Below are 26227 nucleotides of genomic sequence, written 5' to 3'. Positions count from 1 at the left end.
CAAAATCGTACGCCTGAATTTAAATCGCAAAATCGCACAACATACTTTATCCAGATTCTTATCCGAATCTTAGCTTTTCTTCCTGGACGGATGAAACCACGAAACCCACACTCCAGTTGCTAATACGCAACCGTCAATTACTCTCGTCGCCATATGCGCTGGCTCGGCACTGATGACGACAGGGCTCAGTGTATTTTTTCTCAGCGTCCGCGCGCTTGTCATTCAGAGTGTTCTCTGTGCTTCTTTGAGAGGAGTGTGACCCTCAGGTCATCGAATATTTGAATTTGGTTTTGGACTATTTTGTGCATTACAGGTGATTATTGTTTACATAGGATTATCACTGATGTATCGATTTTGGATATAAGAATCGAGGATCAGGTACGGTTAACACGTTATTTTCACTGGTGCCACCAATGAAGGAGATTGCTGAAAGTGCAGACGGTGGAGTCTATACATCAACATAGTCTAATAGTCATTAATGAATTTTTCAACGGTCATATTTTATTCCTGAAGCATTTGCCATATCTCGGTGCATGCATATTTTACAATGGATTCTCACACCAAGGGAAAAGTACAAGCTTTGGGCTACGGTACTGCTATACAATTCAAACGACAATAGGAAGACGAAAGCGTGAAACAACAAGGGGAAGGTTGAGAAATGCATTTAGTGAAAGAAAACATGTTTTAGATATTTGTTTGTTACATGCTTCGAGAATGGGTCATTATTGATGTGGTATTTTGACCAGTGCACCAAAGTGATGAGGACGAAAGTGGCCAGCAAGTTCGACTTGATCCCTCATGTCATCGTCGTCAAGCAGATTGTCGGCCACAAAGAACAGTACGGATTTACTTTGTGCCAGGACACAAATGGGGTAGTATTTCACTGTACGCAGGTGCATGGTACCACACTCCAACCACAGCATCACCAGGGTTCTGGCTACAAAAAAATATGACTACAAATACACCTATACTGAACAAAGAAGCAGGCAGGTCAGAGTCCTTTTTTTGTGGTGAAAATCGGGTACTTTTGTTCTTGATGCAACACTGGACGCAGTTGACAATCGAGCTGTGATGTTTGACCATGTGCTGGTGGACCTTCTGAGCTAGGAAGGTGCTCACAATCAATCGGGTTCTCTGCTTAAAACATGCGGCCGGAATAGGCGGACATCTCGACAACCCACCAACGATCAGATGCACATTTTCCATTATTGTATTAGCTTGGACATTTTTATGGTCGGGGAACACACTAAATGATACGTTTGATATCGTTGTTCATATACTGGAAAAAGGAACTCATTACGGTAGGTTATTCTGAATCATTAATAGTCCTTATCTTGTCAACCATATTACTACTATCTATATGTCTGTAGTCATATGTGTATGCGACCTTCTTCTAAAGTTATGATGAGCTGCAATGCGAATGTTAGATGCTGGACCATCATCCCTTCCCTTGTGATAGGGTCACGAATGTTATTGTAGATGAAGTATTTCCGTTTTGATAAGTAGATCTGATGTGTTTTTTAATGCACATTAGATATAGCGAAAGATATTTGTCACAATATATCCACGTATAAACGAATTCAAACATCACTGTCTAGCACTGTGTCGTCCTGATATCAGTACTATTGTCGTTCAAACCCTGTGAAATCCTCACATCCATGTATCTATACTAGAAAAAGACGTCCACTCCCTCGAACGAGTCCATACCAACATGAAACATATATTTCCAAGAATATAAATTCAACTCCAATCGGCAACAGCGCCGAAAAGCCGCGATATGATCCAACCAAGCCACCATCTTTTATGTTTACAAGACGAATCCAATCTTATCTGTTGAAAAATCACGGAACTTCATCTGAAAATGCACTGCGTGTTCATTCAATTTGAATTGAAACAAACCTATACATTGATTTCACATTTAATTTCCTAAAAAAACAATGCATCTTTGCACAATTTCCGAGAAATGTACGGTTGCTGTAGGCCAAGTTGCCTTGGAATACGATTACTTCCAATTCATAGTTGCATTATTAACATAATTCCACTAGAAATGCGTCGAGATAAAAAACGATCACTGCACGACTCCCGGCAGACTATTACATGACCTAATTCTTTTTTTATAGCATAATAGTGTCTGCTCCGGGCAATAGATTGCATGTATTGGTATTGATGAACAAAGCTTTCCCCAGTCCTGTCCAAGGCCACCGATACGAAAATCAATTTACTAGCCTTTATGGAAGAAATGCTAAAAATGCATCGTTGTAAAAATCAAACAATTACGTTTCGTTCTTTTTTCCAATCGCTGCGTGCAGTACATAATGCATCGGTCCAGCACTGAATCACTCCATGCATTCAATCAGTGCATTTCCATTGGCCGCAGTGTAAAAAACTTCAGTTCCCGACAACGCTTGGAAATGAGGTTAGGTTTGAAAAAACTTGGCCTGTACAATGCCGGGTCTACATCTCAAGAAGCCCTTGTGTATACATAACTGTGGCAGTGGTTGTAAAGCATTGTGTCAAACATGTCTGGGTAACTGAACGAGTTGCATACACAAACTCGTCTCAGTGGATTATTGGGGTTACTCACATGTACGCAGTCTTGCATTAAAATTCAATATGTTTACCAATATATCGATTATTTCACGCCCTGGTTGAAGTTCGTCCTGCAAGACTGGCGGTAGTTAATTCAAATGCAGAGGATGAATAATAATCGGTGCACTGCAGTCTGTTAGAATCTTTGCAAAATACCGACTTATAAAATGAAAAATCGATGGGAACAAAAACTGGTTGTTCATTAAGTTAAAATTAAGAAAACAAGAAAATAATTCAATGTTTACATATTGTATTGTAATTCACAACAATTACAGATTCATACAGCAAAGAACACCAACCCGGAGTTGCGATCCTGAATTGATTCTGCACCTGTCAGATCTGATTCTGAGTTTTTTGTGACGGCGCTGTGTCGATCCCAGATTTGGTTTTCTACAAGAAATGCATTTTTCTTAAATTTCGTCCGGAAATAGGTCAATCACTTTTTCCTTGTTGAGAGAGTTTCTATGGATCTTTGACGCAGACCCTTTAGTTTTATATTCAAGCAAAAATAAATGCATGATTCTGGGTACCGTATTTGTTCCTTCTACAAAAAGGTTATCAAAGCTATTAACTATTGAGTGAAGTCTTCATACAGATGAAATCAACCGTCACTTAATATCTCCATCAGTTTGTTGAAATCCGTGAAGCTAACAATGGTCACCAAAGCAGTTCGAATGCTAAATATTAGAAGATTTTACGGAAGATAGAAATATTCGACTTGGCTACTGGGCTACTGGTAATCCACTGCTTGCAGGTGGAGACCGGGCGAATATTTGCCAATTGATGATGACAGCGTTGAAATTACTCAAATGATGTGGAAATGGAAAGCTGCTCGAAGCTTCCTCAGGAGCTGTAATGTTAGCAGATGCCGATGTATCACGCTTACCTATGATTCTTCTGTCATTTTGATCGTAAATTACAAACGACGAACACTTACATGAAAAATGTATATACGTGTACGTCATGTACGTGAGTCTGACCTTGATGCAGATAGCGTCTCACACAATACGATGTTACCATCCATTCGGTTGGTTGGCTTCTTGTGTATTCCACCAATCAACATCGAGGAAACCCTTCTGCTGGCGTAGCAACGATTTTTCATGGATTGCTTTACTACGGCATTTTTATAAATTTTTCAACCACTAGTTTCTGGTGTTTAACCTGTGTAGAAATGGCTACGTGACGATAACTAATGTAGTGATGAATTAGAATGTCCATATCGTGTCCGAAATTTACATTCTGAGTCTTCCTCGTCGCTTGGTTTTGCCGTATTCGGGAGAACATCGCCCGTCGAAGCGTCTGTGCTTCAAGGTCACTCGGCAGAATCCAATGGATAAGGAAAGGAGACATTTTTATCCTATATTTTTCAGGGATATTTTCAATGTTATCCATCATGGCGGATCAACTTGACACATTTTTAGGATTACAACGACATGTCATTTTAAATTGTGGAGAGAAAAATCATAAAAGTGATGGAAACAGATTTGGTAAAGCCTGAACGAATACGAATTCCGTCGTCGACGTCGAACCATTTCGAAAACATAACGCAAGGACTTTACCGTGACTTCAATACGTCCACAGCAGTTTCGAGTAGTCTCCTTCCTCCTTTTTCATCTTTTGGAATGTGCCATAAAAAATACCAAAATTTTCAGGATAAAAACGTTTTCTAGACCTTCAGATGTGACGTTCCACAGAGGCCTCGTGGATATTCGCGATTGTTAAAGAATTCCTGACTGGAAATACCCGTGGTATTTGGTGAGCTTATTTTTTTTAAAATGTCTTTGAGTCGTAAAACAAAAGTAAGGACGCCTCCATTTATTACTCGATTTCTTGGTGAATATGAATTAAAGGTTATTTTTTACTCTGGTATTTGGTGATGTCTAACATACTTGTATGGATGAAACTGCGGTCGAATTCTGCAGAGTGTGTCATCTTCCTCTTCTCTCCTCGCTCTTTCTTAACAAGAGGGCATTATTTCGACCAATATCTCACTCAAAAGTATTACACATAGTCAGTCCAGGGATAATTTATGATGTATATTATGAGTAAATCAGTCTATATCATGATATATCGACATTGTCTTCAGTGACAACCTCGTTGTTTCTCCATTCATGAAACCGAGAAATATAGAACAAGGACCGTTTATCTGAAACAAGTTAAGAGTTAAACTTGGGCCAAGGATGTAGCTAAGTTAGTTAGTGGAAGTACAGCTAAGTTTGTGAATACAACTGTGAAATTAACAATCAAAGTCTAAACTGTTGATCGGACCCCTCAATCTTGATATTTGACCATAACATGCACAAAGAAAATTACATAAAATATTTTAAGAGAGTGGAATTATCGAATGGTTTAACTTAATTAATAGAAGTACATCTACAGTCTGTATAGTGATGCTGGCGTATTGCTGTATGCCCAGTGAGTAGGTTTGAAGGGGTAAAACTAAATATTTGATAAATGACGATACAGGTTGTATCCTTGATTGTGGCGTAAGGCCATTGTGAGGGATAGGAAAGTATGATCTTGGACATTGACAGATTGCCTCAACCTAAGTCTTATGAATGATCAAACATAGAAGTGGGCCCAAATACGATTATGAACTAGATGAACTTACAAATGCAGGAAGTGTAAAGAAATTCCAATCAGTAGGCTATGAGATCGAGAGTTATATCCTGACATGATATATCGACATGCCTGAATGGCCCAGACACAATCGCATACCTTTCTCAATCAAAACCAGAGGTATTTCCGTGTACGTTACGGTTCAACTGCTTCGATATCAAAATACTCGCCAACCTGGACTATTTTCCGTCTATTTCTACACTGGGTTTGAACAAGCCACCATTCAAAGGCAATTGTTTTTTCCCTACGACCTTGCATTCGGCAGCCAATGGCGTCGATGGGAGTTCGGAGCGCAAAGCGAAGCCGGAGAAAATATATGCAAATTTTGAATGGACTCATAGATAGAAAAAGTGTTTTTAACAGTTTTGGCTATTTGGCTGTAGGGAAATATGGATGAAATGTGGTGTATTGTTTGAGCAGGCTGGGATTTGGACATCTGAGGACAATTTTCAGTTTTTATCGCACAGTTTTAGATTGGTTTACACTTGAGGATGGCTTTGTAGCTAATGTAGGCAGAAATAGAAGTGTGGAAACTGGTGTACTCTTTTGAGCTGCTATTTTCGCTGTATGATGGAACACACATCACGCCGTAAATAATTACCATTAGTTAAGAAATGAAAGGGTTTGACAGGTCCTGTCAAAGAATCTTATCGTATTGGTCCGACTGGAGGATGTACAAGTCTTGCTGTGTCAGGAGCAGGCTTTCACTGTCATAACCACATGCGGTGAATAAGGGTCACCTGTACAAAGTAAAACCAGTGCTTTGAGTTCGAATCACTCTCACATCGATTCTTTCCGTATTGGTTTTGTGTATGTTTCAAATGATTTTCTCTTTTGCACTTTCATACTCTGAGTACTTTGAGTACTTGTCATGTTGGCTCAGGACTGTTGATTCGATCCTGTCTGGTGTATCTGATTCTTCTGACGCATCATGATGAAATATACAAGCGCGGTAGCACAATGGTTGAGTGTCAGCCTTGTGTTCGATTGGTCTCAGGTTCGATCGGCCGGCCATGCCACTTTATAACTCTCAAAAGACCTGAAATGTCATTTCGTGGGCTAGATATTGGGTTCCCTGCATGCCCTAGGTTCCCCAGCAGTGTTCTCCCCAACAATTTTTTTGGGCCGGGTGCTGTCGCCATATTTTGACACAATTGAGAATTCACTTCAGTTCTGTCCAGGTTGGCAGCAAAATCTGTATGGGTGCTATAACAGTAAAACCATTACCAACTCTATGAATCTGTCCGGGTGCTAACTTTTTTGTCCGGGTGCTGAAGTGGGGAAGATGATTCTGCCCGGGTGCTGCGCCTGGACAAAAAGCATAGTGGAGAATCCTGCCCAGAAGGGTTTTAGATAGGCTTGGTAATAACAGGTGCGCTTGCTTTGAAACAGTACAAAGTGCATTAAAGAGCGTTTTATAAAACTCACTATTATCATGATTATTATCAAAAATGATCCAAAGTTAACAAAAATTAATAATGAAATGCAGCCATTAGACCATTACAGCAAATTCTATACTCATACATTGATTTCATGTTACTGCTTGTAGAGAAAGTTCATGACCGATTATACCTTTAAAATCTTCAGATACATTGTGCTCTGGTATTTTATCAATGATTTTGCTCGACTTGGTCTGCAGTTCACCTAAGTCTATATCAACATATAGGTAATTTCCATGTGGGTTGAGAACTGTTTGAATCGATAGTGTCTGGCATTTCTGGCTTTGATCTATCCATACCTGGTCTTGCAGAATCTTTGTGTCTGGTGGTATTGTCTATGAACTCGAATTGAAAAATCCTATGTTTTAGTCAAACAAGGAAGTTCAGCCTAAACCAGCACCTCAAGTTCGAATCACAACTTCATCGATCTCAGTGTCAAATGATACCAATTGTAGAGAGGAAGTTATTTTAATTTTATTAACGATTATGCTCTTAAGCTGTGCAGTGCACCAAAGTTTTTAAATACGTACTAGTAAAATAAATATGTAGGCTAAGGACTCTTTTACATCGATCTTGTCACGTGTTGGGGAGCCAGGCTACACCTGGGTTTTGCTCTATACTTTCTAGTTCAGATATTCCGCGTCTGGAACTATTTCAACTTCCTAGTTCAGATTGAAGATTTTTAGTTAAGACCTTTATATGAGTCGTATACATGTGCATTTTCGTTTTGTTAGAAGAATCTTGCAACGAATGTACATGAATATGTACACGAAAGGAAACAAGATCTTTACTAAGAATCTTATGAGTATTTATCTTGATTTTCGACCAGGGTAGCGAATGATGGTAGTCTATGGCCAAGACATCGAAAAAAACCAAATGCATTGGAATGAGGTAGTTTACTGGGAAAGATCTGGTTAGTTCCGCAATTGCATTTTTCTTACTCGGATCAAATCTGATAGCTTTGCCAAGCAATTGTCTGATCGAGGAAGGAAGCTGTAAATTATAACCTTTAAAACATGTTAAATTTGGTTTTACCATCAGTTGACAACATTCTCATTCTGTTAACGGAACCAGCGAATGTGAATGTGGGTCAAACTCATTATGTCATTTGGTTTACACCATTTTTTGTTTCTTGGTTTCATATTGAATAATGAATTAGACAGAACAGCGCGTTCTTTCTTTGTTATTTCAGTGAATGAAATGAAACCTAGCGAAATAGAAAGTGATAAAACACAATTTGACCACCGCAAGCGGACTAGATGCTTCTTTAAACTGACCTTAAATATGCCTATGTCAAAGCGATGGATATTTTCCATCACCGTGGCGTTATCAACATAAGGTAAACCACCATTAATTTATCCATAACGTTTCACGTTAATCCCCCTGGCACATTTAGCATATTCTGACCCAGACATCAGACGGATTCCATTCGCATAAATTTTCTCGAATCATTAACATGAGTCTGTCTGTGTCTGCAGCTATCTCTGTCTAGGGTGTATTCTGGTGTCTTCTCTCAATCCTGCTGCAGCAAGGGTGAGCAATGTGTGAAACTTAACATATCGATGATAGATGCCACTCATATGAATATCATTCTCCATGGCTTTTCCTCACAGACAAGGCGATGGTTTAAACACCCAGCTGTTGTTACGGCCATATCAAGAGTATTCCTCATTAAACTGGCCTTTCAATCGAATGGTTGGTTGGTGTATAAAGGATCAAGGAAGCAGTATGTACCCTTTCTTCTGCTCCTGCATTCCCCTATACCGGTGTCATATCTCTGGCAGAACAGGTAGCAGTCTATTATTCAGCGTTCACAAAAATTGAGGTGCAGAGGGGAAAACACTCAGAAACAGCAATCAAAATCGTGGCTTGAAGTGTAACCTTTGTTTTGAGATCTAAATGTACCTCAAATACACCTAATGCCAGGTTTCGTTCCGAGGCATGACACACTTCATCCAGAAACCATCCTTGCCACATCAACCTGTTCGACGGAGCTCCTTCTAAAAATCAAACGTTGCTTATACGATTTGATTACCTGCAAATGTTCCTTTTTTCGGAAGCCAAATTTCTGTTCCTCCGAGGCATTTAAGGTAAAGGCTCGTATTATCCTTCTGCCACCAGCATGAACAACTCTCCTTTCCTCATCAAATCTTTGGAAGGAGCTGTATCATCAGACTTGTTTGGATTCGATATAGGTATATGTATGGCAATCTACCTTTTGTTTCGGTAGCTGCATTAAGGTAACTGCTATCGGGCTAGCCCCCAGGCATCCTCTATGTATTGAAAGAGAGGATACCTTAAGTCAAACGAGAGAGACAAATGTTGCTAAGGCCTATAGTTCGTTATCGAAGATACACGAAAAATGTTTGAACTAACAGCTGTAAAAATAACAAAGGCAGAAAAAATACACGATTCCTGCTGTTACAAATGCCACGGTTTTTAATTGTCAACTTAGTTTTGTCGAAGGAAATGGAAAAGCTTGCAACAGAAAACCGACACTCCTTTCAACTGTGTCTTTACCAGTGCAAGCAAACGTGAAAAATTAAAGATGAGTAACTTGCGATGGACTCTACATATGGCCGAAGACGTCATGTCTCCACCAATAATCCGACATGGCGTCTAACCGTAGTGGTAGGTAAAATGCTCATCCCGCCTTGAAGGACAATAATCCCCGGAGAATAACACCTGCCGAGCAAACTCTGAAGAAAAAAGATGTAATTTCCTGCTTCGCCAGTATACTTGCTGAACAGAAAGCTACCATTGCCGACGAGTTCGCATAGGCCTACTGGGTCCTCGAAACACTTCCTGGGATTGGGGACGTGTTTACTCAGGGCCTGTTCCCTTCCGATCACCACGATTACTGACCAGTTGCCGGTAGATGATGCTGAAAAAATACCAAAGCGTTTATACAATCTATAGATGATAGAAGTAAGCGAATGCTTCCCTTTTCCAAAACCAAAGGAATATTTCTTGCAAAAAGCCTGCAGGCGGGTAATTTTAGATCCTCTTTCCACTCGAGGAAAACGTCGTGCTCGTTCTGAACGACCGGATTCGTCTCCAGCATTCCTTTATCAAATGTGTATATAGAAGTATGTAGGAAGACGAAATAGCGCAGTAATCAAGACTCCAATGACTTCCGGAATAGGATGAATAGTGCAGTTTTTTTCCGGCGGCAGTTTTATACCTAGGCCTATCATTCTCTCTACCCACACCCAATCGTAGTTTTGGATGTGACAAAGAATGTGTTTCAGTGGGCTTCAGATACGAGATGCAGTTGTTGTCGTCGTTGCCCTTGGTATTGTCATAAATGGTTTCAAAGAAGGTACTTGAGGTCTCGGTAATCCTTAGGCCAATGTTGGACATCCATGCTGGTCTTCTTCAAACTCTATGCTTCGTAGCTGGAGTCATCGGAGACATCGATGATACGCCAACGGGTAAAATATTTGCCCGTTTTCGTCGAAATGTAAATCAAAGTAGGGATGGCGGCTTGTGAGTACCTGTTGTAATGTGATGCTTAACAGTAATATGAGTGTCTGGACCTTCAAACAAAACACATTTTAGAAATTTAGATATATGGATTCTTGTCAGCTAATTGGAGTAATGTATCTAACATGATGGAACTTATCCACACAAAATGGCATCGAAAAATACGAGAGTTTTCCGTTTGAATTTCGTACAATCCTTTTAATTATTGGAAAATGTGAAGCCTTTGTCATGCTCTTGCCGATTTGAGGCGGTTGTTTTGCGAATTACCCGAGTCTTGGCCATCTAAAGTATGGTTCCTTTAAACTCAAGCAGAATCTGATCAGAGTAGCCATAACGTGACGTCACGAATTCCCTTCCTTCACTGACACGGTACACAATAGCGCCAACAATGGGCAAGGAACGCCGTGATTTTTATTCTTTTGTGATTTCAAACTCACGACGCCCTGAGCATCTCAACCTTTTCATAACACTCTTCAATGCAAATTTAAGAGAGATTAGGGTAGCAATAATTTAAATTCACAGTTTGGGGAATTTTTTGGAGAAAAAAGTTGAAAATCTGGCTATTGATTCGTTCTTAGTGCATTTAGATTGAAATTTGTCTATTTCTTTGTATTTTAAATATCAAGTGTGTTAACTGGCTCTATATATCTGTTTGAGTCTGTCTTGCACTTAATGACTCTAGAGTCTCGTCGATCAGTCTAATTAGAGACTACGAACTTGCTGAGAAGTACCATAGTACCATATAATTGGCTACGATTGTGTTGGGATACTTACATTCCGTAGTTGTTTTAACGATGATAATCCGTGTCGTATTCATACTAAAATGACTACTTTCCCTTTTGCACCTCGTGATAAACGATTGTTTACGGTAATTTCGCTGGCGTGGGTGTACAACTGTTTCGTATACAACTGTTACTTCTTTTAGAGAAGTACTAAAAGAAATTGGAACCCCCAGCCGAGAACTAATTTGCCTGTAACACGTGGTAATAAAATCATTGCGTACGGTAATTGTTTAGCGCCAGTGCACTGTCTGCACCAGCTAGTCAATTACCGCGCCGGGCTAGCTTCGATCTCAGTCTGTAGAAATACAATACTATCTAGGTACCTTTGAAACATAAAACAAAAACGATATTATTGAACTTGTACTGTCTGCTGTCGTAGGACTCATTTACCCGCGTGGATTAATGACAGTGGGTTTTTAGACAGTACGAGGGTGGTCAACTGAGCGCATACGTAATTCATGAACTGTAACTGCACCGATGATGAGGGTGTATCGAAAGAAGAAGAATCCTAAAATAATTAGTTGATTGTCCCCTTCCACTCCGGCAGGGGTACGTCCCTCATTCTGGCCAACCTCCGACTTGCCAGTTAAACCTAAGCTCCACTTTCTTCTGTTGTTCCACTCAAGCCCTACGGACTTTGCCACGGCTTCCGTGAATCTTCTCCCGGGTCGTGCCTGGTCTCGCCCTGCTTTTCTTTCCCTTGTGACACCATCAAAATGCGTGACAACCAATGGATGGCCATTTCAAGTCGTGTTAGTTCAGCAAGAATTTAGAAAATGTAGTATTTAGGGAGGCGTGAACGAACTAGTTATGACCTTATTTCTGCCTCATACCCAGTTAAAAATGTTTCAGTTTGCTTAAGTCAATGGGCAAATCCAATATTTGGTCCGCCACATCTTTTTGTGGATTTGCCAATTGAAACACTCCGCACCTGTAAATAGTAAAAGAAATCCTGGTATACCCTTTGAATTCAACCACATTTTAGGGAGGAGTAACCGAACTATCCATAGCTTTTTTCCTGTCTCGTAACCAATTAAAAATGTGGCAGTTTGCTGAAGCAGGGTCAAAAGGTCATGATATATCATTTTGGACGGAATGCCTTTTTGAAAAAAAGTTGAACTTTGAAGGAATTTTTGGTTTAACAAATGAGTTGAACTCTTTTTCGGTATATTCGGGGGTAAAGGTTGAAGTCTCCTTAGGGGAAATGTGCTAGTTAATGATGTGATTTTCTTCGGTATACTGCTACGGCATATTTAATTTTTCAGTTAGTCTGTCGGGGGGCATTCGGCAGAACAGTATTTTCAAATGTCGTCTAGGTTTGGGCAGATTTTGCACTCCTGACGATCGACGAGTGCGAAGGTTTGTGGTGTCATCACGAGTCTGTGTTCATACTCAGTCAAGAAGTAATATTTGCAATCTTCCTTCTCATTTCAGATTCGGATATCCAGCGTAACAGGTCAGCTATCAAAAGCTCTCCTTCTGCGCGGAACGCTACTCAGGGGAACGTGTATGGAAAACGCTACTAGAAGAAGTCGATCTGCTGTTGTGTCGAGTGAAGTGAAAGGATGTAAATCAGGTATACATGTAAAAAGATTTTCGGAGAGGAACACTGCTGGCTTAGGAGAACATGTATGGAAAACGCCCCTCAAAGAAGTCGATCTGATACTTCATCGAGTGAAGTGAAAGATTAACAATTTCTAACAGTATCTTCGAAAGACGTGACCTTCCCGCCAGGAAATGACTTCAATGAATAACGTCACACTTTCGAAGGTTAATTGTTATTTCATGACAGTTACCTCTCGTTTGGACTTGCCATTGAGAATTCGGAATCACTCAAATTGAGCAGTTTATACCACTCAATTTGAGTTCTACCAATTGATTTGCAAGGATGTTCGTTATACTAGATGAAATGGTGTCACACTTTCGCGGATCTATTTGCAATAGAACTTTTTATGATTCATTCACGAATTTGGAGAAGTTGACTTTTATGTTGATAATTCATGCCGTTATATTTTCTTTTGCAATTACTCGGAACAAAATATGGCTTATTATTGCGATTTCTGGGATGATATACAATTAAGGCAAATAAATTGGCCGAATGTGATTCTGCATAGATATTTTCTCACTGACAAGCTGGTATCAAACAAGAGAATCTCATGATGAAACTGAGGATCCTTTTGGGCGGCCACCTCGACATAAAAGCGAAGTTTCTGTGAAACCGTCATACCCCACGCTGAGCTTTTGGAAAATAACCGATATTTATTCTTTGACCTTTACGTTTGTAAGAATGATTTGTTTGACGTTTCCTCGTACACTTCTTGTTGTGACTTAGCCCTTCAAAAAGCTGATTTCTGGCGAAAGGAAGTTATATTTAGACACCACGGAATCTCTCGCCGTGCAACGATGTTACGAAAAGGATGATTGATTTGTTATGAGTTTCTGTCAGGCAGGTAGTGTTGGACTCTCCATGAGTTGAAGGAACGGAAATTCAGAGGTACATCCAATCATGCAAAAGTACAGTTGGTAGAATATTTTCATGACGGGAACGGGACACCGTAATTTGTAGATGAGGATTACCCGTAACGTTAGTCTGGCTGACCAACATCATTCATTCAATATTTTGTGTCTCAAGCGTGGAGTCCAGGATTCGATTCCTGTATGATGCTGGATGTTTCGAGAGTCCAGCTGTTGCTAACAATAAGGTCATGGGAATTTCAGTAATCGTGTTGCGGTGACTAAGTAATCGGTCATTGTAGTTGTTTTCAAAGTGTGAACGTGCATTATTCTTTGATATCAACGTTTTCTTTCGTTTGCCGCCGAGCCCCAACGGATAATCTGGATAAGCTTATGACATTGCAGTAAACTAATCCAACTTCAAAACTATCTTTTTCCCCACGAAGACCAAAAAGAGATTTTGCAAAACCTTTTTCCATTCAGCTCGAAAACCATACTGGGATTTATACAAAACTGTCTTTTTCCTACTAGACAGCAAACAATTGGTAAATAGATATGTGCTTGAATGTAGAACCGATGATGACAGGCCATATATTTCTTGGGTTCGTTTTCTTGCATTTCAAGGCCGAATCAAAGGTTACGAGGACATGTCATTGGTTGTCACTGTGACGTAACAAATACTCTCCGAATACCCCCTCTCCAACACTCACACACACTTCATATGACTGTTCCATTCTCGGTGTTAGTGGACCCAAATACTCACTTTTAGAGTGTGTAGCAGTCAGATCATCATACGAGGACTAACTTCCTAAACTGCGAAAACGAAGATGAAAAAAACACATCATACGCACTTAGTCATATATCCGCAGTACTATTCCGTTGGCACCATAGTAGTTGGTGAACGCTTCAACAGAGGCTCACCACAGCAGCCCCATCGATTACCGTCTGCCTCCGAAAGCAGCTTCCCGCCATCTCCGCCATCTTGGATCAGGATTGAGAGAAGAGGAGACATCGTCAACAGAGAAGAAGCCGGTCACTTCGATACCAAGGTAAGAATCTTTACAATTTACCAACCCACATTGGTCACTTTATAGTCACGTCACCTCTTGTTTTATAGAAGTCAGCAATATCTTGGACATAATCCAACCCTGTGTGACAATATGCTAGAAGTTCGACAAGGAAACTGTAAATTGGGTGCCCTTCGTGCAAAGAGTTGTGGTTTCCGCCAATCGTTCCCCCATGGTGTCTATAAGATATTCCCATTATTTGTCAATTCTTTCAATAGGTAAGGAACTACCAGTATTTGAAACGTCTTTGGAGACATGTAACCCTCTTTGATGCGATTTTGCTTTGACACGAATACTGTGACCGTGGTGTCCTTCATACTTTGAGGTGCATTGGATTTCAATTCTTGCATTTTAAGGTCAGAGATTTCAAATTGCAATAAAAGTAGACTCCCAACAGTACCAATAGCTTTCAATTCATTGCTACATCGTGGTGATTTATCTATATTTATCAGTTATTTGTGGGTCACATTTTTTATTTTGGTTAAATAAATTCGACAGATTAGAAATGGGGTTGATGTACTGAGTACGGTCTTTACCCTCGAACTCGACTGCATGCCGATAGAAAAGTCGTATGCACCATTCAGGCCTTTTTAGTGACAATAGAGACAAAAAACCCAATAAGAAAGTTACATGGTAGCTATGGTCAGTCATGTCAGTAGATTTGAGAGAAAAAACTAACTTTAGTAAAACTGCTACTGTCTACGTGTTCCTAATTTGGCATTGTGGCGGTCGATTCTCACATCGGTGTTCTTTGAGGGATGTCTCGAGAAGAGATAGGAGGAAACCCCTGTGCGGGTTATAGACACAAAAGAATTACCCTCGTCAAGCACTATGAGGAGGCCACGGAAAGCTATCACGAAAACTTTACCCACTGCACCTAAAGTCTATAACCTTCAGAGAAAGAAGAATATTCCTCTGTGTTTAGATGTTAACTTTCATTGCTCGGAGGAATGAAAGTTGATCCGGCGGTTAACTCGAATGAGAACTGCTAGAATTGAAGCCAGAAGTTGCACCCTTGGTACGTTTTGAAGTCACCGCCATTCTTCAATTCTTCATCGCCAGTCTCCAGTTACTTATATTTTAACCTGCCAGCGTTTAGTATATTTCTCTGGAGCATTGTGAAATGCAGACTGGTGAATAGGAAAATAGAAAAAGTAGAAATCATGTAGAGATTTATAAAGCATTTTGAAAGTGACAAAATGTTGGCATTAAAACCAAATCCATTGCATTCCGACACGTGATTGATCTCGCACAGGCCGACAGGTGAATTCCCAACCTTGTCCCAGGCATGTCACTGCTAAAGCGTACCATTGTAACCAGCACTATCAAAACTACACGTAACATTCTGAAAGCGAGGTTGAGGAGACGAAGAAAGATCTGGGCCAATTGATCCAGAGCATATTTTGTCATCGACACGCGATCATTGACATTTTTGTCTTTCTTCTTTTTTGTCACCAAGATGAGAACAGAGCTTCTTTCAATAACGAGCAGAAGAGTTATGCTTGACATTCTTTGTGGCACACCCTGTAATTGAATCAATTGAACTGCTACAACTCCCGCGGCCTTCCCCACATCCACCGCATCAACAAGACTACTTATGATAATGTCATCAATCTGATTTGCATAAGATGCCACACTCAGCATAATCACTGGGACATCACTATGGAGATCTGTGGAGCAAATGTATTTCTTTGCTCGGGCGTTTTCAACTCTAATTCAGTTAGAGAGTGATCAAAATATTGATTAAACCTAGTATGCAAGCGTTGAAGACACTTGAAGGAATGGGTTCTTCCAAAACTCCGAAAAGACTGGCCCTCCTTGTTCGGCAAGAAACAAATAGAATCAGAGTTGACAAGGTAACATTTTACCTTTCTGTATGTCCATGTCCCATGGATTGAAAGTCGGACACCTTAACCAAAAAGCAACCACGCTCCACGATAATACACTCTCAGTCTCATACAAGCTGTATGTGGCTGAGAATAGGGTACCATGAGAACTACGCTAGCTGACAACTCGACGTTACTTGCCTGAATTACCATCAACCTACTCAAGATTGACCTAGTTATCGATCTTGGCAAACATGGCGCGTAATATGAGATCTGGAGGCAACTTGTCCGCTTCTGAACCGGCAATAGAGCCCATGTTCAGCAATATATACCCTATTTCGATGGAAAACTGCGAAAAATACGGAAGAAGCCTCAGTTTACAAGGCATGGCAAGGCAAGGGTCGTCAATAGAAGGAGTGGAGGTGCCCTTCGCCAAAGGGAGATTCAGTTGGACGAACCAACTACTAAGTAAGCACCCTGCTACCCAAGAAACAGCCCTGAGAACACCCGTCAGAGTTGCACGGCTATGTCGCTGTTCTTGCAATAAGAGAAAATGTCAACACACTGCCATGATCATCAATTTGGCAAAAGTGAAATGGAATGAAAGAGCTCATGTTGGACAAGAATCAGATACCCTACTGCGTTGGCTGATTGTGAGAAACCTAGAAGAGTTCCATTGCAATACGCTGTTCCACCATTTTTTCTAAAGTGGAGAAAGCATATGTCACGCCATGATCGGTTTGAGTTTACTGGAGAGTTGAGTACGATCCAATCGAACATGTGAGCATGTGAACTGGAGGACCTAATTCCACTTGGTTTTGTCGTTGAAATAGCAACAATACTTGTAGTACCGTATCAAAATGGAGAAAGGGTTCTCTATTCCACCAGTGAATCACATTTGTATGCTTTTTCTGGGACATCCTGTACATGCAGAACAATTTGAAAATTTCATGATTGATGACATTTATACAAGTAACGGTTATTGTTTTGGCTGGATACCCGACACCTAATTGGTCTGCCCTAGAACAACCGGTAGTTTTCGCACTTCTTTAACCACAACTATACAAATGATAGGTATTAAGTGGTATTTTGATTATTCTCTATGGCCACAATGGTTGCCTAGTGGTTTACAAAAAGATGCCTTGTCTAGGAACAATGGGTTATGCAGTTCAGATATGAAGTTGTCTTCAAATCATCCGGGATGAGGAAAGACAGTAAAAAATTAAAGGCAAAGTGGATGCCAGTCCAAGAAGATGACCAAGCGCCATTTTCTCCATAGTTGTCAAATATGTCACTGGCGCAGTTCAAAAATGGCACTTCACCGCTTAACTGCGCAAGCATCTTTTACCAGGAATGTCCTCCGTTTAGCGCAAAGGCTTTGAGGCCAAAGTTAGCAAACAACTTAGACCTAAGAGCTGTATGAGCTAGTTCTCCATGTATATTTTGAAATATCCTCATCAGCAGAATCACTGTCTTCTCGTTCCAGTTATTCGGCGAACCGACCAGGTCCTCCAGCTGCCAGTCGTTGGACCAATGTTTTCTCTCCAAGGAAGCGCCTTGTCCCCATCCTCTCCTACACTGTCACTGGGAAGACATGCTCTGATATAATACCTCCCAAAAGGGGTAAGTGTTTTTACTTGGACAGTAAGCTTATATGTAGAATAGGTATGTAGTTTTCCAGTCACAAATACTCATTTCCTCCCCATTATCATCACGAGGCCAACTCGATACGATCTTATTGTGTGGGGAATAGATTCCCGATAACAATAGACCAGCCCGATCTATAACAATAGACTAGGCCAATCTATTTTGATTAGTGAAATCGAGGGGTCCATTTCACCCCTCAAAAACTCCTTTGAGAAAAGATTCGGGCGAGTCTATTGTGGCCCATAACCGGTATATTCATTCTATTAGGTACAGTGAACCGTAGGAGTGACCTTTGCAGTGCATATTCTTACAGATGGAATGTATCAGATCCCGCCATATATCCTTGGCTGGAAAGTCACCAGGACCAAGTGAGAAGAGAATTTTCCTGCAGACCTGTTGACACCACTTTTCGACGGCGGTCACTAACTGTTGTATAACCTTGTAATGTACATTTGATAACCAAACATTGTGGCTTGCTGGGAGTCTTCAACCTGCTTCAGATATACTTGAGACTGCCACTTTTGTTGGTCATATTGCTATTTCATAGGGACAGCCAGCCTACTTAATGGTACAGCGGCTGACATGTAATATCCTGTGGATGTCTGGGGCATGGTAGCGGGGAACAAGACTGCGGATCGTTGGAGAAATTATATTCCTCTTGTGATGAATGAAGATTATATGATGAATGATGAGATCGTCGTCAAGAACCCTACTGAGACCAAACTACCTTGTCGACATGATTAAGAGGTCCTGTGAACCTAATGGTCGAAAACTCAGGAGGTGGAGTTAATATTGGGGTTTCACAACGATTCAACTGTTTCGATTGAGTCCGAAAATGTCAATTTCAGCAGGGACCGTCTGCCTCCAGCCTCCTTGATAATTTGGCTGGACTTTTAATATCCGTTTGTCCTTTTCCTTTCACTCAACTTGTAGAGCACCGAGACGGCTAAACTGACACATCCTCTTCAGAACTTTGGCAACTGTCGAATTGTTTAATCAAAATCACCCACTTTAGCTTCAGCGAGTAGAGAACCAGTCAGGACTTGCATCGAGACAGAAATGCTGAGGCATTGTCAGGGAAAGAGTTGTATCGATAGATACATGATAAGTCAGAAAAGAGAAAGATATTAGACTGCCTGCAGCTTTGTGATGACACTCTATACACTGGTATGCAATCCAAGAGATCACTTCGTCAAAGGTCAGCATCAGACATGACATAATAGTTACTTTCGTACACTATATATAATTGGACTTGTGCTACACATAGTCACAATGCATTATACCCACGCATGTGATATTAAAAACCTGCACAATGTCATCATGAGACATGTGGATGCAGACACAATAAACTTATTTATACAATCTGGGGTCAACAGGTAGAAATCAATATAAAGTTGCAGACGGCAATCCATAATAAATCAATGACTTGTTCTAAAAATAGCCCATGTCCACCTGCCGATTCAAGGTTGTCTGGGAAAGTCATTGAATATGTAACGGTCCATAAAGATTGATTATCAAATGTACAATAGTCTGTGCAGATTAATATTGATATTCTTTGTTGATATTCCGTGATTTAATGCAGGTGAATTGACGGTATAATGTACATGCATTGACGGTATAATGGCGTGCATTGAGCGTAGGCTGTGTGCATTGGCTGCGTGTATTGCACATGGTTTGGAGTGTCATGTATTAACTTTTGCACGAGTGTATTGACTTTTGCACGAGACAAGCCAGTGGCCAGACGAAAAGAGACCATTGCTTCGTTCATTCCGAAATTTTGCAATTTCTAATTTCACTAAAAGTCTTTGGTAGTCTATGCAGAACCTGTTAGTCTCATCCTTCTTCTTCACAATTACTTTGGGGGCAGAATAATGAGAATCCGTCAATAACACGCCCATCTTCAACATCAGTTTGATGAAAGTAGCCGGGGCATTCACTAGCCCAAAAGGCATAACATCAAACCGAACATGCCCAAGGCAGAGTAAACGCTGTCTTCATACTAGCTCTCTCCGTCAACGGCACCTGCCAATATCCTGTCGTCAAATCAATCTTTACCAGCTTGGTAAAAATAGTCTCAACACACAGAATTGGTTCAGGATCAAATAACGTCATCCTATTCAGACTTCGGTAGTCCATGCAGAACCTTCTCTTCCCATCGTTCTTCTTCACAATCACGCTACTGGAGCAGGAATCTGTCAGTACTACCACGGCCATCTTCAACATTATGGCAACCTCTTTCTCTTCTTTAGGCCTATATATTCATATCAACCATTGACGTATCAATAAAAAACACTGATGTATTGGAAGGAGTCCGATTCCTTGGCTTGACGTCTCACACTTATACACCAACCACGTTGCTTCTCAGAACGACTTCCTCATCTATAATGAGTGCTCCTCCCCATTGATACGTCTTTCCAACCTGACCTCTCCTCCTTCATCAGCACCCAAATTGAGCATAATCTATCATCATGTTCAACAATAGCTGATAAATGATCCTACGCCATATCAGATCATACAAACATCACACTGGGTCCATATACCTGTCATAATGGGTCATATAACATTCAGAAACTTCATAAATGTGTCATTAAATTGCTAAACAGGGACCATAAAGTCATTTTTGAATCCAAATATCCTTTGATATAAGTGTGCGGTGGGTCCTATATCTATTAACAGTGATTGAATTATGATAATGGGTCCTAATTGTGGCTGCTGCCACGCTCAATTGTCGTCATGAAAGATGTCTTTTGACAGTTTGCGACAGACGGAATTTCAGTTGACATTGCGGCCTTGCCTCCGGTTCTGAGCAACCCGAGAATGATCCTCGGTCTCCAGTCCATGCCACAGCAAATTCTGCCCCACCATCGAGATTCAACATTCGCCAATAACTTCAGGCTATTCTGGCCCCGTACCGAAGTCTAGCGTTCAAGCACAAGTAGCTTCAGTCCTTAGGTACTACGGGGATTCAACCAACATGGTTCATGCTCATGGAGACCACTGCATTGGCTAAGGTCTACCTCCCAGATCATCCAGCCCTTTAACAAACGCATGATGGTGGGTTGATAGAGAAGTTCTCATCCCAAATGTTTGCTTCCTATGACCATGGGCTCAAGTAATCTCTCTCCGCGAACCCAATGGTTGGTTTCTGGACTTCGTTCCAGGGACATTCCAGTTCGCTACTTTTGGTACCTGGTAAATGATTATATCAGTCCTTAATCAGCGTCCGGCGTCACCTCAATGGCCTTCCTATTGTTCACAGATCTGAAGAACGTCTGGACCACTCACTCTGTTTCTGAGCTTGTCATTATGGCACTATGCGGTTACAGAACAATGTAGCCTATTGTTTCCAGGTCATTACCAAACAAACGGCTACCATTGTCAAATGACTGCGGACTCTACTACTTTTGTTAACACTCACCTGGTGCTTTGTACTTTGCGGTTTGTGGTCAGTCTTGATAATGATCTCTCAACATCTCAACGACTTAGATGTACAAGTACATGTAGTTGACTTGGTTCTCTGACAGTTGGGCTGCATGTAGTCAGCGAACTCGCAAAGTGGGTATTGAGATCGTTTTTAAACAGCCCCGACCGAGTGTCTTGGACACTGAAACTCCTCGATCTCACTCTCAGACTAAGATTGCGGAGGTATGACACGCCTTTGCACTTGAGTCCAATGATGCTCCTAATACGGACTGAGGCAGGGAGGTCATCATGAAGTTTCATCCCCAGTGAGCAGGTCAAAGCACTGATTTTAAACAGACACGACCCAACCAGGACATTAGTTGGACTCTTGGGTCTAAAACATAGTCATGGGGTTTCCTATGAGGATTCAGCTATGATGATTGTGCAGGTACATGCAACAGAAGAGGAAGCAGCCGCAGAAGAGTACTTCTTTGGTAAAAAATTTAATGAATTCTTCACCTGCGTTCGAGGCTGATGCAGCCGCAGCAACCCAACAATCGTGGGAATTTCTCTGATCAGGTGACCACATTCCTCAATCTCCAAGCCTCGCAATCGGTATTAACGGTTGCTTAGTGCTACTAGCACCGTTTACCAGCGTACTTTTGTTACGGAGCAAATGCTAGCTACCCTCTCATTGGGAGATTGCACATTCCTGTAACTCTCGTCTGCTCGTCTGCTCCTCAGACGTCGCACACGTGTTGATGGTGGAGCTGAGAGATACTTGCGGTTTCCAACGAATTCCCGAGTAAATACTTTTGGCTCCCCCATGCTGGTTCTGATGGGATTCTATAGCCCAAGTCCAGCTAACTTCATCGCCACTTTTGTACATGATGGAGTGCATGATGTACACTGTTTCTGGTCAAAGTTAGTTGGGTTTTGCCATACCTTGGCGCGTAAAATGTTGGTGGGATACTGGTAGGGGGTTTACTGTGCGGTCTGAAGCAATTCCTTGGGTATTTGTCCTGTTTTTATGAAAGAGTCTGAATCGCTTTGTGGTTTTCTACACAACCCTAATACTAGACAGATACTCCAGTAGTGCTAATGGTTGTCCCATGCTGGCTGTAGCGTGATTTTACGGGCGTTAGTAGTGCTGAGAAGGTGGCGATCGGGATCGCGAGTATGCCGTGATGTATTCAGCAAAATTTAAAAGCTGACGTTAGAGGAGTCATATACGAAATAATTTCATCTTCATCGGCGGCTTCCTGGTTATCTCTGGCACCAATAACGTTGGTTCTGTCATGACTGTCATCTTGCGCCTTTTTAAAGTTCTGGCTCTGGATCTCAATTGTTTCAAAACCAAGGTTCTAATCAAAATGTACTGCTGTGTTGTTCGGTCACTTCTGGCGGTGCGTAAAAATGTATTGCTCGAGAGACCTTAAAATTTGAAAAAGAATAATTCGGGATTTGAAAGCATGTTGGGTGCTATGTTGTGGATTATCTTGCGATAAGTGACATGTCGGGTTCGTCTTCTACGTTCCTCGAATGGTGGCCACCCTAATTTGTTCATCATTTCGGTGGTGACAAGATTTCTCGTCCCTCATGTCCTTCTGTCGCAAACCCAACGGGGTTAACACACACATGTACTTTATTCCGTAATGTTGATGAATGCGTGAAAAAAAATTATTCATATATGTAAGTCACCGTTAACCACATTGAATAACGACATAGAGGTGCTTCAGCTCGCCGATCTACGCCAGGCTCGAACCAGGGGCCGTCTGGGTCTGCACTTACAAAAACCTTCTCAATACCAACGCATCGAAAATGATGAGACATATTTAGACTACCAAATCTTTTTTCCCGCAGACGATATATTTCTAGTGTATTTCAGAGTGCACTGTCTGCATTTTGTATGAGAATGTCTAAAAACAACGGATTGCAGTTAAATTGTTATACATTTGAGCTTCAGACCGCGTACTATATACCTTCTGCGCTATCCAGTATACAGTTGGGGCCCAAAACTGCCTCACCAAATATCATGAACCTGACGTGACTAACAAGTGTTCTTCCCTGAGATAGGATTTCGAAAAGAAGCATTTGCTTACTGGCTAGCAAGGGGATAAAACATTGCAAGGATCCCTGCTTCATCACGCCAATAGCGGAAACCAGTGGAATTTGATTTTCTCTTGATGTCTGATATGTCTGGGCCGTTTCCCAGTATATTTCAACACCAAAACAAAAGAATACTAGTAGAAACCTAAGGGTAGTATGTTAAGGTGTCCCTGATTGATTATATTTTGTAAGGGTTCAATATTTTTGGAGTTTTTAAGGGAAACATGCTTGGAATTCGAGCAGCGTTTCGCCCAAACGTGCGCTCCACCGATCCGTCTGCAGCGTTTCAGCGAAGAAATACACCACAAACCTCAACTTAACTCACAGACAAGTAAAAAGGGTATACTTTGTAACCCCTAAGAGTGTTTTCTATCAAATATATGATGTATTTTTGGAGAAAATCGGGATCCAATCTCCAGATTCTGCAAAATCTCGCATCGTTCCGCTCGCACCTGACCTGGATCATGACTCACAATAGACGGAACGATAGAAAAAAATCCACTTATAATAAAACTGTCTGGAGTAAAATGGCGGGAAAAGGTTTGATTCATAGCTGGAAAATTATACCCTGGATGAAGGATTATTGCCTTTGCAGCATTTTACGATCATATAAATGTAAACTTCCTACTTAGGGAGGCAGGGAGCAATTTGGCGGGAAGGAGACACGATGAAGACATAGTGGCTGGATGCGCTCAGGTTGAAAAATGAGAGTTGCAGCAATCTGCACCAGGCGTCAATTTCACTTGCACGCAATCTCCCTTCCTTACATGTGACGCTCAGTTCCCCAATCTGATAATTTTCAGATTTATCGTTGCACAACATTTTGCATCTTGAGTATACCCATTTGTCAAATTCACTCGCAGTATATACCTCTTCTAAGTCTGGATTATTACGCCAAGACCAGGCCTATGGTGGCGTCTGGGTCATCCACATTACACTTATATCATGGTGAGTATAACTTTTCAAATCACTTCCAATACTGCTAAGGTTCCTCAAATCGTATCCCTGCATTTAATACTCAAGTCTTAAGAGGTAAGAAAAAGCAATCAAGACAGTTGCACGGCAACAGTAACGTATTGCTTTATGTCGAAACATTACAACAACTACAAACCCACAACCAGCAAAGTTTCCTATTCTTTGGCCGTTACACGATCCTTCAATTTTGCATAATTGCTCCTGAATTATTTTGCATCAAGCTTTGACTATCCCAACTTCGGGATAAAACCTGGAATTTCGAGGCAGCAGATAATAATGGATTTCGGCCTAACTAACATCATTTACAAACTTTTGGCCAGCATTTTTCAACTCTTCCATACAACTTGTAGATTCGGCAACCTAAAGTAACATTTTCTAAGTAAGATTTTCATAAGAGAACGATGGGCCAGAAAATACCTTACAAATTTATTTTTGTAAGAAATATCCTGCATTGCCTCGCAAAAGGTGCGGACTTGATCTTAAGGATATTGGGGAGAAATTACTCAGAACGTCATTTCAATACATTTCTGTATTGGAAAATGTTTTATGGAATACAGGTACTTAAAACCACGCAAAATATCTTGTACTCCGGTTATTTATCGTCGGAAACAACTTGCTCTAATATACAGCCCTGTGCAGATCTTTAGTACCACAAAATTAGTAGGACATATATCAGATTGAAGTTACCGAGTTATTACCAAGAAGAATCTTTGGAAACTTTTATTAGCGTGCCTTACCAGATTAGTTGGTTCGTAAGATCTTATAGTGAGCTTATGTAAATATCTCTAAGATTTTTCGTCTCAGACAGTATCAATGTACGAGAATCAGCGGGAAATATTTCTTTGTCAGACCAGGCTTCATTTAGTTTATAGGTAATTTACCAATAACCAACCAGAAACTTTCTAATTTTTTTGTCGTAAGAAATGTTCTTAAGGTACTGGTTCAGTAGAAGCAATATTGGTTGATTCGTCCTCGGATCCTTATAACCTCTGAAATATTTCTTAACTATAACTGGAGAATTTAAATTCACCGACTATCGTATTGAAAATTCATTTTTCAAAGGGAAACTCATATGCAACAAAAAACAAAAAACATCCTCACTATGAAATTTATGCAACACCTCAGAGAGCGTTTGTTACGTATTTTGATAAAGCAAATTAGTTCTAGATATTTCAAAGGTTATCCTTTTTCTTTTTGAATTCAAACTCTTACATGTCTATGCATCCCTATGGTCTAGACATCAACTCTAACATGTCAAAGCTGACATCGACTCAAACAGAGAACTTTGATGCTGAAAACTATAGATTTTTAGAAATTACTCTTGGTATTTGCTTCTTTGTATCGGCTCAGACATGGGGCGATATGAATAAAGACTAGCAAATGCTTTTACTTCCATTTTGTACAGCAAGGCCTAGTGTAAATGTACGTGGAGTTTTAGATAAAAGCATTTGCTAGTCTTTATTCATATCACCCATTACGTGTACGTGTAAGCACACATCTGTCGGCAAACAGAATATATCTAAAAAAAGATCCTCTGATAATCGCAAAAGGGGCTGGGTTCGACCCCAGGGAGAGCCCAGGATAGAATGTCTGGTTTGCAAGGATCTAAATTCCTGGCTCTCCACCTACTACGTTTGAATGAATATTCGGGGTTTGGCGGATGAGACTAAACGCTTTTCTAAGTGTCGATGTCAGAGCAAGTAAAAGGTCCTACATAGGTGGACAGTAGCCTGTGGTGAACTCCATACGACACTTCAGCCCCCCAATAGGCTTCACCAAATTTCACAGTTAGTCTGCAGTTGAGGTTCACTTGCTCGGGCCAAGATTGGCAC

At 40.8% G+C, this 26227-nt stretch overlaps 1 protein-coding gene across 4 annotated transcripts in view; it reads left to right on the top strand.

Annotated features, from left to right (window-relative positions):
• The window catches only part of LOC135502178 (uncharacterized), a 54626-nt gene extending 41607 nt beyond the window's left edge, over positions 1–13019 (top strand). For all 4 annotated transcript variants that reach the window (XM_064794809.1, XM_064794806.1, XM_064794808.1 and 1 more), the window contains exon 4: positions 12350–13019. In XM_064794809.1, coding sequence (XP_064650879.1) covers positions 12350–12598 — 249 coding nt within the window. In that variant the 3' untranslated portion in view covers positions 12599–13019. The remainder of the gene's footprint in view (positions 1–12349) is intronic.
• Positions 13020–26227: the final 13208 nt, after the last annotated feature.

Source organism: Lineus longissimus, chromosome 18 (genome assembly GCF_910592395.1).
Source record: "Lineus longissimus chromosome 18, tnLinLong1.2, whole genome shotgun sequence".
Taxonomy (NCBI): domain Eukaryota; kingdom Metazoa; phylum Nemertea; class Pilidiophora; order Heteronemertea; family Lineidae; genus Lineus; species Lineus longissimus.
This window is presented reverse-complemented; position numbering and strand designations above follow the sequence as displayed.